Here is a 16,904-nt window from a genome sequence, read left to right as displayed (position 1 = left end):
GAAGATCAGTTGAAGGAACTGGGAATGTTTAGGCAAGAGAAAACTTAGGGGAGACTTGATAGCTGTATTCAAATATTTGAGAAACTGTTACATGAAGAAGGGTTATATTAATTTTGTTTGACCCAAAAAGCAGAATGAGGAGCAGTGGTGTGGGAAGTTGGAAAGAGGCAAAATTAGGATTAATGACAGGAAAAACTTCCTATTAGTTGATTCTGTCCCAAAATGTAATGGGCTGCTTTAAGAAGTGGTATGTTTTTTCTCCTTGGAGGTCTTTAAGCAAAGGCTGTATCACCATTTTTCAGATATATTGTGGACTAGGTGGCTACAACCTTCCATGTTGCAAATTCTGTTATTCAGGTGAGAGAACATCCTACCAATGCAGATTAGCAACTATTCTGCAACTTAGAGTCTTAAATAGTTGTTTAGGAATACTAGCAGGACTGGGTGACTTATCTAGGGTCTTACAACCAGCATGTGTCAGAGATAAGACTTGAATTCAGTTTTTCCTGATTTGAGGGTCACCCTGTATCCACTACCAAGTTGTCTCTCTGGTCAAGGGCCTGAACCCTTTATATGCCCCTGGTTTGGGTTTGCTATTAAATATAAATGCAGTATGTCATGTTTAGAACTAACTGGAATTCTTTTTAATCTGAGATTAAACAAAGTAACAAAGTAATAATAGAGTAACAAAGAAATAAATGTGGATTGATTTTGTAAGGGAACCTAAATTTTTCATATACATATATATTTAGAGGTTCTTTGAATCCCTAAATTGAAACTATAAAGACTTAGATCTTTCCTTTCTCTCTCCTTTCTTTTTTTTTTTTTTTTGCAGTACTTGAGTGATTTCTTAGAAGTCTATCAAGAATCTTCTGTATTTGATTGAGAGGAATAACATTCAAATTTTGGGTCATCTGTGGGTTTGTGTCTCTTGTGAAGTTTAGAGGTAGACCAGAAAAGCAGAAGAGTTTTGACACTGTGTTGAATTTATTATATACTTAAAAAAACCTACATGTAATAGATTGGTGATTTCTTACACTCTCTTTGTGATGTTCTTTTTGTATATGGAAACATTTGATTATTGATGTTGGTCAAATTCAGAACAACCAAAAAAAAAATTAAAAAGGGAAAAAACCCTGAAAATTCCTTCCTGTCTCTTGGTTTTAGGGAGAAGGAATAGTTAAGGTTTTTGGAAAGGTAAATCTTTCTTTACTACAAATTTTACATAGTGTCTTCCTTTACTACATACAAGCACCATTAATTTGTGTGTCATGTTCCATCAACTTTTTAGTAAAGTGACAAATGGAAAGTTGTAATAATATTAGTTTGTTTTCTGCTATTTAAAAATATGATCTCTCAGGTTGTTGTTAAGTCTTAAGTCTTGGTTTTCCTTTGGTTCAGATTTGCTTCTTTCTCTTTGAAGTGTTTATAAGGAAGCTATGAAGGTTCAGTTGGTAGAAATAAACTTTTTCCTTGGATAATCAATGCTTGTTCAATTTAATTGGATCACATGAAGTATAATTATGAGGTCCCAGTTGGTTTGTCCGCAAAAAGTTTAGATTCTCTGTAACGGGAATGGTGGTAATATGACTCAGAGGAGTGGGCATATATGTGCCTTATAGATAGTATATTGCTACCCTAAATGAAAAATCTTGTAAAAAGTTTCAGTTGTAGAATGCTTCGTATTTTAAAGTAAAATTTCATAGGAGTAGAAGGTAAGTTCTTCAGTTATAGCAACATACCGAAAGTTTTGGGCTATGACAGAGGGAGTAATTTTTCAGTGAAAGCCTCTATTTTTAAGTCAGTCACAACTTAATCTGCAAAATTCTATATCTTGGTTATATAATTTTGTTCTCATCCTCAAAGGTATTGTTTGAGTTGGTGATTAGTTTTAGAAGTTTGAGGAAAGTTAGTAAGAAAAGGAAATAGTAAAGTATTGGGCAGTTATTTTCCCTCATTTACTTTTCCATCTTGTTTTTGAGTAAGCCATGGAACCATTGAGAGGTCATGTGGCAGAGTGAATAAGACAGCTGACTTCTGAGACTGGAAGACTTTGGTTCAAGTTTTGCCTGATGCATTGTGACTTCGTGACCCTCAGTGAATCACTTAACTTTACAGTAATCTAGACAAATGTTTAAGACTATAAGTTGCATAGAAGGCACTGACCTGCATTGCTTTAAGAAGTTTCACATTGGGAACACTCCAGTCAGTGAAATCATAGGTCTAGTTCCAATGCAAAGGACCATTATTAATTACTATTTTCAGAAACTAGTGACTTAGTCAACAAACATTTTACTAAATCCTAGATTTTCTAATTCCTTAATACTGAGTATCCACAAAGAAGGGTGAAAATATTCCATTCCCTCAAGGAGTTCACATTCTAATTGGGGAAGAGAACATGCTCAAAACATGCTTATATATGAGATACATACAGTATAAATGATCAGTAATCTAAGAGGACCAAGAAAGGTTTCTTTTAGAAGGTGGGATTTGAGCTGAATCTCAAGGAAAGTCAGGTGTCAAAGAGAGTGAAGGAGAACATTCTAGGCACCATGGACAACCAATGGAAAGGCATGGAGTCAGGAGGTGGGATAGCATGTGTGAGGAACTATGAAGTCCAGTGTTGTTGGATCATCGAGGAAGTATGAGGAGGAGAGTGAAGTAGAAGACTGGAAAGGTAAGAATCGTCCAGGTTGTGAGGGGCTTTAAGCCAGAGGATTTTATATTTGATTCTGGAGGAGATAGGGAGTCACTGGAGTTTGAGTAGAGAGGTGACATAGTCAGACCTGTGCTTTAGGAAAATTACTAGAAGCTGAGTTGGGAGATAGATTTGAGTGGGAGAGACTTAAAGCAGGCAGAGTAACTAGCAGACTTGCAGTGGTCCAGGGGTAAAGTGATGAGGACCTGCACCGGGGCAGGGGGTGTGACTGTGAGCAAAAAGACATACGTACAAAAAGGGCGTTATAAAGGTAGAAATGACAAGACTTGGTGACAGGGTATATGGGATGAATGAGAATGAAGAGTCGAAGATTCCTAAGTCTTGGATCTTGTTAAGTGGGAGAATGTGGTGCCCTCCATGGTAACAGGGAAGTTGAGAAGAGGGAAACATTTGGGAAGGATGGCAGGGGAGAGGGGGAAGATAATCAGTTTAGTTTTCAATAGGTTGAGATTTGAGATGTCCAGTAGGCAGTTAAAAATGTGAAACTAGAGCTCACTAGAGGTTCTAAGGCTGGATAAATAAATCTGAAAATTATCTGCATAGAGAAGAGAATTGAACACATGATTCCTGTTGATTACCAAGCAAGATATTAAAAAGCAGAGCTTCTTAACCTTTTTTGTGTCATAGACCCTTTGGCAGTCTGAAGCCCATTGGAACCTTTCATAGAATGATGTTTCTAAATGCATAAAATAAAATACGTAGGATTATAAAGGAAACCAGTTTTATTGAATAAGGATCTAATTTTTTCCCTTTTAAGTTCATGGACCCCCAGAAATCTATCCATGGACCCTTTGAGTGTTCATTGACCCTAGCTAGGGTAAGTACTTCTGGTATGGAGGCAGAAGAGAAAAGGACCCTGGACAGGCCCTTGGGGGCTTGACCTATAGGGAGATCCAACAAAAGAGACTGAGGAGGAATAGTTCAACAGGTAGCAAAGGAACCAGGAGAGAGCAGTGTTGTGAAAACCTAGAGAGGAGAGAGTGTCCAGGAGATTAATGTTCACAAAGTATGGTCTCTCTCTCTCTGTAGCCTTTTTAGATGACCCTTTTTGTCTCGAATTAAACATCAGTACACTGGTGCCTTTCAAAAAATTGTATTGATGTAATCCTTTCTTCTCTTCTGATTTTAGATGGAAATCATACGGTATAGAGTGTTTGGGTGACATCTACTTGACAGATCCTCAAGAAACTGGTACTTTTAATTTTATTTACCATGATGCTTAATTGTGATGAATATTAGTAACTTGTCCTACCCTTTAACAAAAGTCTATTAAAAATCAAATGTAAATACTGTACAGTTATTATGCTTTTATAAGCCTTAAAGCTGTGCAAAGCAAACTCAGCTGAAAAGCTTATATTATATAGGGTCTTATTGCCATTTTAAGCTATTAAAGCATTAATATAACTAAAGCTTTAATGTCATTAAGACTTTTGGGACAGCCTATATTTATATTCTAAGTCAATCTATAACCTTTTAGGCAAACTGTATTTGAAGTTGTTAGAAATTCATTTTCCATCATTTTATATGTTTGATGAAGTATCCTTTCTATGAAAATGCGGTACAGCATGGAGTAGTAGATAGTAGGTCTTGAATCTAGGATGTTCTAATGTTCAAGTGCTGCCTTTGACCATGTGATCCTGGATGAGTTACCTAATATCTCAGTGGTCTAGGCAACTCTCTAAGACTGTAAGTTGCAGAGAACGTGCTGACCTGCATTGAGAAAGGAAGTTTTCTTACCAGGAGATCATGATATAAATGAAATCACATGTCTGGGCTGGGGAACAAGCAAACTCACAATTCCCAAGGTAAGTCATTGGGAAGAGGGAGAACTAGGTGAAGTGATGGAGCATTTTCTGATGAAATCCCAGGTCTAGTCCTTATCCCTGCCATTAAATGGGTGTTCTTTGTGATTTTGCATCTAGTTGGGAGTTTATAAATTCCTTCTAGTGCTGTTAAATAAGAAAGCTTAGATTTTAGGCTCCTAACTATGTGAGAGGCATTAGGTAAATTGTTCAATGAGTGTGATGATTTTCTTATTCAGATGATCACTAACAATAGAACATTTGCAGAGAAATCATTGAAGATTTGTTGGATTCTGCCAGCAGAGATTTTAAAATTAAAGTATTTGCTATACTTACAACTTTTTGTTTTTCTAACTTAGTAGCCACTTTCTTTCATCTATAATTATACATAGCATTCAGTTCTATGAGAAGTGTGAAAATCTGATTTTTTTTTTTGAAATCTACTGTTTTGCTTTACACCCTTTGAAATATGAAAGTAGAATAATTATATTCTGTGTCCTCCCTCTCACATAACTAACTCATTTGTTCAGGGGCTGAATATGCAGGTAATGGATTATCTATACCTTTTGCCTGACAGCCTGACAGATAAGCACTTTAAGTAAAAAAAAAAAGGGGGAAGGAACACTCAAGTCATTTTGACCTTGATGGTGGAAGATGCTCATTAGAGACCTATGACTTTCATTTATCCACACTAACCTTCCATCAAGGCCACAGATAATCTCCAATGTGGTATTAAAAAGCCATTGCTTCCTTTTTTCTGGATGTAGTGATGGGCGGGAATTCTGATCCTTAAAATGCCACCTCTAATTAATCCTACATGAGGAGGCAGTCATAATGGGCATGGAGAGAATGTTTGGCTGCCCCTAATTTGCTATCTCTGTAGGCATCCTGTTGTGAAGGATAGGCCCTTTTGTACCTATGGAACCTGTATCCCAGTCATTTGATATCTCTTGGGCGTAGGGACACTATGAGAATTTGTCTTTTTGAGATTTTTCTTTTAGACCATTTTATTTTCCCAAGCTTTTCCCTTAATTTTAAATTGACAAAAGTCCCATCATCCTTACCTCTCATGCCAAGAAATGCACCAGACTAAACCCAGCCTTTACTAATCTAGGAAAATAGCATTTTATTGGAAGTGTGACATAAAAGTAGTTCAGTTCTTACTGCTAGGCATTCATGCCTCTGCTACAGTCAGAGGAATATTCACAGTTTTTTTGTTTCAAGAGTTTTCATTTAGGGGTGGCTAGGTGGCTCAATGAACAGAGTACCAGCCCTAGAGTCAGGAGGACCTGGGTTCAAATGCGGCCTCTGACACTTAACACAAAAACTAGCCATGTGACCTTGGGCAAGTCACTTAACCCCAATTGCCCTCCAAAAAAAAAAGCAAACAAAAAAAAGTTTTCATTTCAATTTATTTCAATAAATTTAGTTTATTTCAGTAAATTCATTTTAATAAATTATTGAGTTGAGCCAAAGCCTTCTGATAAGACAGATAGCTTCCTGGAGAGATGACAGTAATACTGTTGTCTTGGGAATAATGAAAGCTGTTTCTGCTGTAATTCTTTGTGAAAAAAGTTAATGCTTTTTTTTTCTTTTCCTTTTCCTCCCTTAGAAGACAGAAGTACCTAATGCATTTGAGACAGAAGTAAAGTTGGGGGGAGGGGGGAAAACAGCAACTGCTTTCCTGATCTGCAACTTGGCAGGACACTAAAATGTCTGTGGACATGAATAGCCAGGGATCTGACAGCAATGAAGAGGACTATGACCCAAATTGTGAGGAGGAAGATGAGGAAGAGGATGAGGACCCTGGGGATATAGAGGATTATTATGATGGGGTGGCAAATGATGTTGAACAACAGGGAGCAGATGCCTTTGATCCAGAGGAATACCAGTTTACCTGCCTGACGTACAAGGAGTCAGAGGGCACCCTGAATGAGCACATGGCCAATTTGGCTGCTATGTTAAAGGTGAGCAAATTTACTGATTTCAGGAATTATATGTTTCCAGAATGCAAAAGGGGGAAGGGATGGGCACAGGCTACTTAAAAGTAAAATTAACCTGAATCTTTGAGGTGAGATTCCTATAAGGATTAAGGAAATTCCAGGCTCAGTGAAGGGTGTTTGTGGGCCTCCTTGTTCTTGTCACAAGTGGAGGAAGCTAGGTTTAAATGTAGTTTAAACATGTTTTGGAATATGTTTCTTATATTCACTGATGTGCTTACTTAGTAAGTGAACACTCTTTTCAACTCACCATGCTATTTTAGTTAAAATTTAGAGAAGGAAAGTAGTAGAGAAGGCAAATCAGAAACGTGTAAGGCATTATAAGAATCAAAGGTATTGGCATTTGTTTCAGAAAATGAGTCATGTTGACTCTTAAGAGTTAAGGAAGGATTACTATAAAATAATCCCAACATAAATTCACCCCATTATTTATGAGTGACTAATAAATGATTTTGATAGCTCTCATTGTACTGAAAAATCACAAGCACTGGACTGATCTCACTTGTTTCATGTAGTGATGACTAGTATTTATTGTTAGGAGAGATTTCTGTCAAGTCAGTCTTAGCAATAACTCTTAAGAGGAGACTTAAGAGGAAACTAGGTCTCCTGACACCTTATACTGCATTTGGTATCTTAGAGTATGTAATTGTTAAGGAGTAAATGTTTTATATCAGTATTTTGGTTGGTATCTTAAAGCTTTTGCTGACTTTTAGAACTTTAGATAAATTTTAGAAAAGTTGACAGCTTGTCACTTCCTACTCCCCTGCAAATGTGGACAATTCTTTGAAAGTGAAGGAATCTCTCCTTATCCTGCCTTTTTTATTTTTGTAATTTAGGCATTGCATGAGTTTCCTGGTATGTTTAATTTAGAGAAGAGATTCAGAGTTTTTGAAAGGCATGTTCTCAGTGAATAACATTCATAACTGTTGAATCAAAAATTATTGTGGTATATTGTAGGCACTTGGTGTGGCGAATAGAGGCTGTATTGGAACCAGGAAGAGCTGGGTTCAAGTTCTGCCTCTGACATATGTCAGTGCTGTGCTTTCCTGGGCCAGTCACATAACCTCAGTGTTCTGGGCAACTCTCTGTCTCTCTAATTATAGGTATAGAGAAGGTGCCCTGGTTTGGGTTCCGTGGTGCATAAGAACTTGTGAGATTCATATCTACCCATTGTACTTCTAATGGTTTTCCCCACCCTGCCCATCTCAAATTAAAAGCCATTTCAGTTCTCTTTACCTTTGGGTTAGTGCCAGGATGAGGCATGCTATAAAGGTCTATAAGGGAAGAAAAAGTGGCTGATTGTGCTCAAATCTTCTGATTTTTAGTTTGTAAATCCCCTGTTCCTAGATCTTAAGAGCCCAAGTGGGTCAGAATAAATCTCACTTTAGCTAAGCAGACTTGGTTTGTGTTGGTACTTTATATGTACTTTATCCCTTACAGGAAATAGCTGTCTTTGTGCTTTTCTAAATCCTGTCCACCTTCATAGTTTAGTTCAAGCCCCTCTTTCATTCTGTTGTAATCCAGGCCTAACACCAGCCCAATGATTCATTCTAGACATGAAAATGTGATGAAGCCATTTTAAAAAATTAATTAATTTTTATTTTTCAGCATTCACTTCCATAAGTTTCAATTTTTTTCCTCCTCATTCCCCTTCCCTCTACCCAAGACAGTGAGCAATCCAATATAGGCTCTACATATATATTCTTATTAAACATGTTTTCGCATTAGTCGTGTTGTATAGAAGAATTAGAAAGAAAGGGAACATCCACGAGAAAGAAAAAAACCAGATCAAAAAGAGAGCAAATAGTCTGCTTCACTCTGCATTCAGATATCATTTTTCTTTCTCTGGATGTGGATGGCTTTTTCCATCATGAGTCTTTTGGAGATAAAGCACTTTTAAAGCATAAAATGGAATAAAAGCAACTGGATTGATAATGGGACTAAGCAAGATACAATTTCTGGCTAAATTCAAATGAAGCATCATACCCCCCTTTACTGTGAAGTTTGAAGCATCGATGTGTGATGGGTGATTTCCCTGCTCCCTTGAAAGGGACATTAGCTTAGTCTACTTAAAATAGGTGCTACCCTTGCCCTCTTCCTTGACTATTGCAGCTTAAAGCAGTGTCTCTTTCCTCCAGAGTCATAGCACACAGTGTCACTAATCATTTTTTGGAAATTAACCATGTGTTGCTTTGTCACTTTTCTTTTTGGCATTATCATTTTATTAATGAACTTAGATATGCTTTAGCTCTGTAGCGAGATAACTGTACTTCTTTGGTATTTGCCATGAAGGTAGCACAGTGCTGGGCATAGTATATGCATTTAGCAAGTCTTTGTGCATGGTACTAGAAGAATACTGGAGTCAAGAGACCTGAGTTTGAAACTTACCCCTGCTGCTCCTAACCTGTGTTACCTTAGGCAAGTCACTTAGCCCTTTTGGGCCTTAGTTTCTTCATCCATAAAATGAGGGAATTCAACTGGACAACCTCTGAGGTAATTTCCAATTCTAAATCAGTGGTATGTGATACAACATTGGTTCCCTAGAGTTGATTGCTAATGACTGTTGATGCCCTAGAGTTAGGTGCTTTTGTTATTAATATGCTCATGTCCTAGGTGGTTGGTCAAATTGAGGCATGGATGGAGCTTGGAAGTCTGGTTAGTCCGATCTAGAGCTTGAAGGAAACTCAAGATACCATCTGGTCCAGCCTCCTTTTACAAATGAAGAAAACGAACTCTGAGGGAGGTCAGGTGACTTTTCCAAGATTACACAGGTTGTAATCGTGAGGAGTGGCACTCAGACACAGGTCCTTTGACCTGTGTTTGTTCTAACGCCCCTCTGGTTACCAGAGTAATTGGAGATCTAAACGGTTATAATCATTCAGTCACATAGGATTCCAGATTTATCATTAGGAGAATCCTTACTAATCTTCTAGTCCAATCCTCACAGTTATGCAGGTAGTATGTAGCAGAGCTAAGATTTGAACCCACCTTCCCAGACTTTCAGATCCAGTGCTGTTTTCCATTACACCAGGGTAAACCTGTTCTGGCATCACTGACATCTAGTGAGCTTGATGAGTTCCTTGCCCTCTTTGATCCATTATCCCAGGTCTTAGAATTCTAGTGTCCTGCCCCCTTTGTTTAAAGATGAGTGAGAGGTGGGCCAACAAAGGAAGAGGGATTGAAGAAGCTTGACAAAAGGAAAACAGAAGAGTGAAGACTAGAAATACATGGAAGAAAGGAGGAATGCATAAAGTAAAAGGAGAAACAGACTTTGTGTTCAACGGGGGAAAAAATACCTTCTTTGGTTTGTTAAGTACCCCTCCCAGATCAGCTCTTATGCCAGAAAGGCAGTTACAAATATCATTCCTCTTCTGCCTATTGGTGAGCTTAGGTAATGAGGGGCCTTTCCTTGAGTAAAGTGTCTTTTCCAACCTAGAGGCATCTTTAGTAAGAGTCAGGGACTTTCTAAAATAGAAAGGACCAGGAATTATAGTGTGAAGTGATGGTAAAGCCTGTTGCTCCAAGGAGACTGGCTATTAAGAAATTTGGCCTAATAGTGAGTATTTTATGAAACTTTTTCAACCTCTGCATGTGTGAGTTTGTATTTGTGTGGACACATTAATCTTCTCTTTAATATGCTTATCTTTCAGTGTATTTTTGGAATTAAAGACCAATACCAGTGAACTATTTCGTCATTGTATGTTAAAAGAATTTTTTTTAAGGGCTGAGTCCTTAGCCAGTATTGGTACATGAGGTTGTATGTTTAGGGAAAGAGGAAGCATTCTCTTGTGTGACATATAGGAGTGTCTAAAGAAAATTTAGTCACTGAGTAATTCTTTCATAAATGTAGTATTCATATTGTCAGTAGTATGTACTGTAGTTTATGAGAACAGGGAGGCCCTTTCAGTAAGGGTTGACTGATAGCTCTGACATTTATCTCAAGTGTGCAGTAACTCATGAAGAAGTTTCCAAATGATCCAGTGAGGCCATGAATGTAGTAGCAGTCTTGAAGTCTATGCATACATAAATGGAAGGCCTCCATCTGAAGGTTGCAATAAAAATATGTTGCAATGAAAGCATTTTGTGGAGTATAAGGCCTTTAGTTCAGAAATAGCCCAGTTTTCATTCAAGAAATATTTAAGTTCAGTTGTGTGTCCTTTGCACTGCTAACGGTGGTCTAGGGAATATGAAAGAAGACACAGTTCTTGTCCTCAACCTGGTTATAATTGAGTTGGGAAGATAAGATGTGTTTACAGGAAAATCAGAGAACAGTTCAAGGCAATTATACTATTCCATAAAAGGGAAGGATCACTGTGGGATTACTAGGGTTAGTCTACTAAGCCATTATGGAGGAGTTGGAGTTTGAGCTGAACCCCAAAAGAAATATAGGCTGACAAAATCAAGTAAAGAGAGCAGCTTGAACAAAAACACATCAGGGGGATAGGGCATGCGGTTTGTAGGAGATGGGGGGAGAGGAGGAAGGTGTAGGAGATGCACAGGTAATGTATTTAGAAAGAATGAGATGCTGCTTAAATTGAGATTGGATTTGGAGGTACATAAATACCAGATTGTAGTACTTGGCTGTCATTTAAAAACAGTAAAGTTCTTAAGTTGAGGAATAATGTAAAGAGTTAATATCTCTTTAATACTCTTCTCTAAATTATAGCACATAAGAGCAAATTATTATGAATTTCTGTAGTAGAGTTGGAAGAGATGTTAGAAGTCATCTAGCCCACCTCTTCCATTTGACAAATGAAAAAACTGAGGATTTCTTCACCTCATTTCCCCCCCCCCTTTTTTTTTTTTAAACAATCGGGGTTAATAAACTCTTCCAAGATTTTACACCCGTTTATTTTTTTTGGTGTGGTGCTGAGTATCCGAGCCTGGATTTGATCCAGGTCATCCCGACACTGGAGCCGGTGCTCTTACTAGCTGAGCCACCTGGCCGCCCCTCCCCCTTTTTTTTTCAATAATGAATGCTTGGTTTCCTCCAGAAGACGCTGAATTCCTGACTAGCTTCTCTAGTACTAGGGGCTCCTTGTCTCAGCTCTCCCATCACACTGAACAAATAGGCATGCTTATTTCTCATAACCACTTCTTAACTGTTCCTGTCAGTCAGCAATCTCTCTTCTTTTGAGAGTTGTTTCTTCTGTTTATATTGACTAGTACAGATTTTTGTTTATATTGCTTAATCATCTACTGGTTTCTAGGAACATTTCCCCTTCTTTCTTAAGGAATTTAGTGTCAGGCAGTTTTTTTCTCAGCGTCAACCCCTTCATATTCAGGGACTTACGCATGTCGATATCCCCACAACTATTCTGTCCCCACAACTATTTTATCTACTTTCTTTACTCCCTTCATCTATATCTTCTATCTTAGCCATCCACAGGAATGGTTATATTCTTAGATCTACCTTTTACCCATAACTGTTTATTGCCTTGATCTTGAATTCTGAAATTCCTCTCTGATCCTAACATCTTCCTATCTTTCCGTCTCTTTTACTACTTTTGAACCTATTTTTTTGTATTTATTGTGACTTTTTATCCATCTATCCCCTGCTTGATCTCACAGTCTATTTATCTCTGCCCTTCACAATCTTGATCTTATTGTTGTTCAGGTATACTGCATCTTCTGTCCTTGTGGCCTTTTTTCCTTTTTCCTGTTACCAGTCATACCTTGCCAGATGTCAACCTTGCAGCCATCTACCTTGTCTCTTAGTCATGTGCTCCTGAAAGCTGTTGGAGATTGACGTGTAACCATGTTGACTGGGTCTATTCTAAATTTATATCCTCTCATCTCAATTAGGCCCTTGCTACTATATAGCAATCTTTTTATTGTTCCCTGATTGATTCTCTATATCCACAGCTCCTCTTCCAAGCTGTCTCTTCTTTCCTAAATGCCCATCACTATCTCCTGCCCCTTCTTCCCAGCAGAGGACTTCACTTTTACTTACCAAGAATATAGAGACCATCCAACACTTTTTTCTTCTTTATTCCAGTTATCCAGGTTCACATTCTTGGAGTCATTTGTGACTCACACCTCTGCTTTACCAGTATTCTAACCCACCAACTTCCCCCCAATATCTAATCATTTGTCTAGTTTTGTGGATTCTACATTCACAGTATCTTGCATTTCAAACTCTCATCACCTCTTGCCTTAGTTATTGGAATAGCTTTCAAATGGATCCTTCCGTTTGTTCTCTCTTCAATCAACCCTTCCATCCTGTTGCTAAAATAGTATTCCTGAGACACAGGTCTGACCAGGTTTCTCTCCGTTGAGAAATCTTCGATAGTTCTTATTGCATCTAGGATAAAATAAAATTTGCACTTTAATATGACCTCTATAATCTGGTTTCCACCCTCCTTTCAAGAGTGATTCCATATTATTTCTCTTCACAAACTTTGTCCCAGTGGGATATTAGCTATTTCTCAAACTAGGCATTCCATCTCTATGTATTAGGTAAGGTGTCCCCCATGCCTAGAATGTGCTCCTTTGTCATCTTCACCTCTTAGGACCCCAAGCCTTCTCCTTCAACGGCTCAGTTTGGGAGCTACTACTACCCATGTGAAACCTTCCTTATTCTCCTCAGTTGTTAGTTTTTTCTCCTTCAGTTTAACTTCTGTTTCCATACTTACATGCATGCAGACTGTAAGGCCTTTGAGAGCAGGGACTATCTTTGCTTTTTCTGCCTCACACTGAATACATGCTTATTTGAATGTTTATTGAATTGTGAAGTATTTTTCTCAAGTTCACACAAGTTGTAAGCAGCAGAGCCAGTATTTGAATTACTCTGCTGCTTCTTTTGCATTCCAATATAAATTTTACTTAAAGTATCCATGTAGATCTGAACTGAGCTACAGGCTCAGTTCATAGATCCAGAATCAGAGACAAATATAAAACAGAACCCTGAAAATATTAAAAATTTCATTTAGTTTCTCTTTTCTAACATGAGTTTTGCTACCTAACAAGATATGTAGCACATTTTACAAGGACTCATTTCCATGGTGATTTCTCACTAAACTGTGGTGGAATGGAAAAATTGTTCTCTAGAAAGCTCTGTCTTGCCACATTTTCTTCATAAGATTTGTTTTCAAGTCTACTATAGTTGGGAAAATCTCTTGCAATTCCCTTCTTTTCATTTCTACTAAACATTTTTATGCTTGTGGACCAATCACAACTGTGGTTACTTCTGGCCACAAATGTAAAAGAGAAAATCTAGCATTCTGAGTGCAAACAGAATAACCTGTAGAAATGGGCAGGGTAACAGTAATACTGTGTTCAGAGCCATCTGGTTTTTGTTCTCTTGTCTTTTGCTCTGTGAAACATTAAGAAGCCTTAACATATACCACTTTTTATATGTGTAGCTCATTTTTCTGACTAGTTTGAAGAATGAGTGTTTTAAGGAGGTACTGGTCAATTGTTCTTAGTGAATTTTCCCTATTTCCTGGATCAGCTGATTCTAGATGTGAGTTTCATATCCAGGTGACTAGGAAGTCACAGATTGTACCTCCTTGGGAGTGAACTACTGACTTGGCAAAGGATTACAGGTATTTACCAGGTAGAGGTTAAATTCCTATGATTCAGAAGTGGTTTACTTCTTATCATATTTTGGGCCTGTCTAAGCTGTCCTTACCACAAGTGTGAGGATGGGCAGTGCCTTGTGGAGGTGGGGGGGAGGTGTGTGAGAAATGTTGGGTCAGACTTCAAGGCCAACTGCAGTGCTGGAATTTCCCTTCTCTTGCCAGCTTCAAAAGGTCATCATCATGAACAACTTTTGAGTGTCCGCTGTATCCATGGCTCTGTACTTGGCATATTCACTGCTTTCCAGAGAAGATATTTTTACTTAATTGCAAATTTGAATCCTGAGATACTCCTATGTTTACCAGTTGGGCAAGAGACTAGGAATACAAAATTTGTTTTTTCAAGATTTTATCACTATGTTTTGTTTTGATACAATAAACATTCCCTCCCCCTCTCTCTTCCTTCTTCCTCTCCCTCTATATTTCCGCAGCAATGAGGTAACCATGTCTTTAACTTTCATAGTTTGGTGCTAATTTTGACCAGTTTTGTTGCTTCTCTCTTTTGGCTTATATCAAATTGTTGTAGGTCATTGTGTACATTGTTATCTTGTCTTTGCTTTTTTCATTCTGCATCATTTTTATGCAAGTCTTCCATGTTTTTCTGAATTAGTCACATTTGTAATCCTAAATTATAGTAAAACTCATATATGTTCAGTCATTCGCTAATTGTTGAATATATGCCTTGTTTTCAGCTTTCAAATTATCTTAAAGAGTGATTTGAAATTTTTATCATTTTTGTTCCATTCCTCTCTTAGGAACCACATGGACTTGGTCTCCTATTGTTTGTGGAATGGTTCTGCTTTCCTGTTTCCAGTGCTTCAAAATGGGCAGTTGGGTGGCATAGTAGATAGAGCTCTGGGTCTGGAGCCACAAAGATCTGAGTTCAAATTCAGCCTCAGATATTTAGGAGCTGTGTGACACTGGATAAGTCACTTAATGCTGTCTGCCTCAGTTTCTTCATCTGTAAAATGGGGCTAATGATAGCACCTACCTCCCCAAGGTTGTTGTGAGGATCAAATGAAATTACAAGTGTAAAGCTCTTACTTAGCACAGTGCCTGGAACATAGTAAATGCTATATAAATGTTAGTTGTTACTATTATTTAGAATGAATCATGAGCAAGTTCATTACTGTCTGTCCCCTCATCTCCATTTTCTCCTAGACTGTTTTTTCTCTTTACCACAAAGGACAAAAGGGGGTGGGAGAGTGGAAAACAAGTAAAATGTAATTTTAGGTGAAGAAGTGGGGTGTAGACATTCCCATTTTTATCTTTCGTAAATCCTGGCCTGAATTATAGTAGCACCAGTAGTAATGAAATAGTTGGTTGCCTTTGGCTACATAGCTAATTTACTTAATAACTAATTTGTTGGCAGACCAACTGCCTTTGTTAAATGTAGGAAAGCTTTTTCATATCAAAACCCTTAGTCTACTTTGCTCCACCAGGAAAGGTTTGAGAGAGAAAAACTTAACCTCACTCTTGAAGGCATCTGTGACAGGGGAAGGTTGTAGGGAGGAGTTGAGAGTGAAGGAAAGCAGGGTGGAATGAAGTGTAGGGCAACATCTCGCCTCTCAAGATAGGTTCTCACAAAGCATCAGAGACCCTCATGTTAAAAAGTAAGTATAAGAATTTAAGTTTGGAATTATTAAATGCAGTTTGCTTGGTAATTAGAGAAAAAAATAAAAGGGGTGTATGTGGAATTCTGCTCTTTTGAGGATGCTAGAAGTGGGCATTCATTGACCTGAGGATGTGCTATGTATTACCATTTTGCTGGCATTTGGGGAAACTAACCCAAAGAAATCACAAGAATCCTAGAATTCTTATTTTCTTTGCACCAACAGATTTGGCTCAATTGGAGGCAACCTGATATAATGGAAAGAGTACTTACATTTGGATTCAGAGGACGTTGTCTTGCCTACTTAATACCTGGAACTTAGTTTCTCATCTTGAAAATGACAGACTTGGACTAGGTTCCCTTCTAGCTCTTAATCTTTGAATTCTGTGACCAAAGCAAAATTTAGTTGCTTTCAGTTTTGATAGTGAACAGCCACCAAAAAAAGAACTTGAGTGACAGTATCTGTAACTGTAAAAGTAGTAAAATGTATTCATTTTTTATAACTAAATTTTACTTCACTTTACAAGTAGTAGTTCCCTGGTATTTCAATGTTGGTTAAAAGAGTTATAATTTGTCAGGATCCATTATTTCATTGATGTGAATATGTACTCTACTCTTACAAACTGCAGCTCTGCCATGCATAGCTTTGTAGCTGGTCTTAATGAGTTGCTCTGGCTGAAAAAAATTAACCATCTGGTAGTCAATTTGCTAAGGATATTTAAGGAAATTTAGCTAGGATAAACTACTGATACCTTATTGAGATGTGAAGGTGACTTTGGGTTTTATGCTGTGCAAAAACTCTGGCAGATCTTACTGTCTTAGAAGGATTTATGGCTTATGACTTTACTGGAAACCAGTTAATCAAGTCAGCAAATAGACTGTCTGTGTCTAACGTAGAAACTAGAAGCTTTGAGGGATACAAAAAAAGTTTTTAGGGATCTCTAAACTCAAGAAGTTTCCTGGTCTCTTAGCCTTCAGATTTCTCTCTAATTCACATCTTAGTCCTCTGGTTTCCTATGCTACCTACTTCCTGACATAGAGGTGATACACTTAAGGTGCAGTGCAGATTCAGGCATTTTTTAGGCATAGCCAATGTGGAAATTTGCTTTGTTTAACTGTGTATTTGTTAAAAGGATTTTGTTTTTCTCTTTCCTTTTTTCTTGGAAGGAGCAGGGAGGAAGGAAGTTGGGA

General features: G+C 37.8%; 1 protein-coding gene across 4 annotated transcripts in view; it reads left to right on the top strand.

The window, feature by feature from the left end:
* The window catches only part of ARIH2 (ariadne RBR E3 ubiquitin protein ligase 2), a 66,222-nt gene that overhangs the window by 4,514 nt on the left and 44,804 nt on the right, over positions 1–16,904 (top strand). Inside the window, exons 2-3 of one of the 4 annotated variants that reach the window (XM_069095772.1) lie at positions 3,849–3,910; positions 6,225–6,488. The exons of 1 other annotated variant lie outside the window; for it this stretch is intronic. In XM_069095772.1, the coding sequence (XP_068951873.1) occupies positions 6,234–6,488 (255 nt within the window). In that variant the 5' untranslated portion in view covers positions 3,849–3,910; positions 6,225–6,233. Of the gene's footprint in view, positions 1–3,848; positions 3,911–6,133; positions 6,489–16,904 lie in introns of all 4 variants that reach the window. 2 more of the 4 variants (XM_069095771.1, XM_069095774.1) reach the window with 2 other exon arrangements.

Source organism: Petaurus breviceps, unplaced genomic scaffold, assembly GCF_028583685.1.
Source record: "Petaurus breviceps papuanus isolate PSGF00001 unplaced genomic scaffold, PetGlider_PUasm1.0 227, whole genome shotgun sequence".
NCBI classification, from domain to species: domain Eukaryota; kingdom Metazoa; phylum Chordata; class Mammalia; order Diprotodontia; family Petauridae; genus Petaurus; species Petaurus breviceps.
Note: the sequence above shows the minus strand (reverse complement) of the source record. Positions and strands in the feature narration are given on the sequence as shown.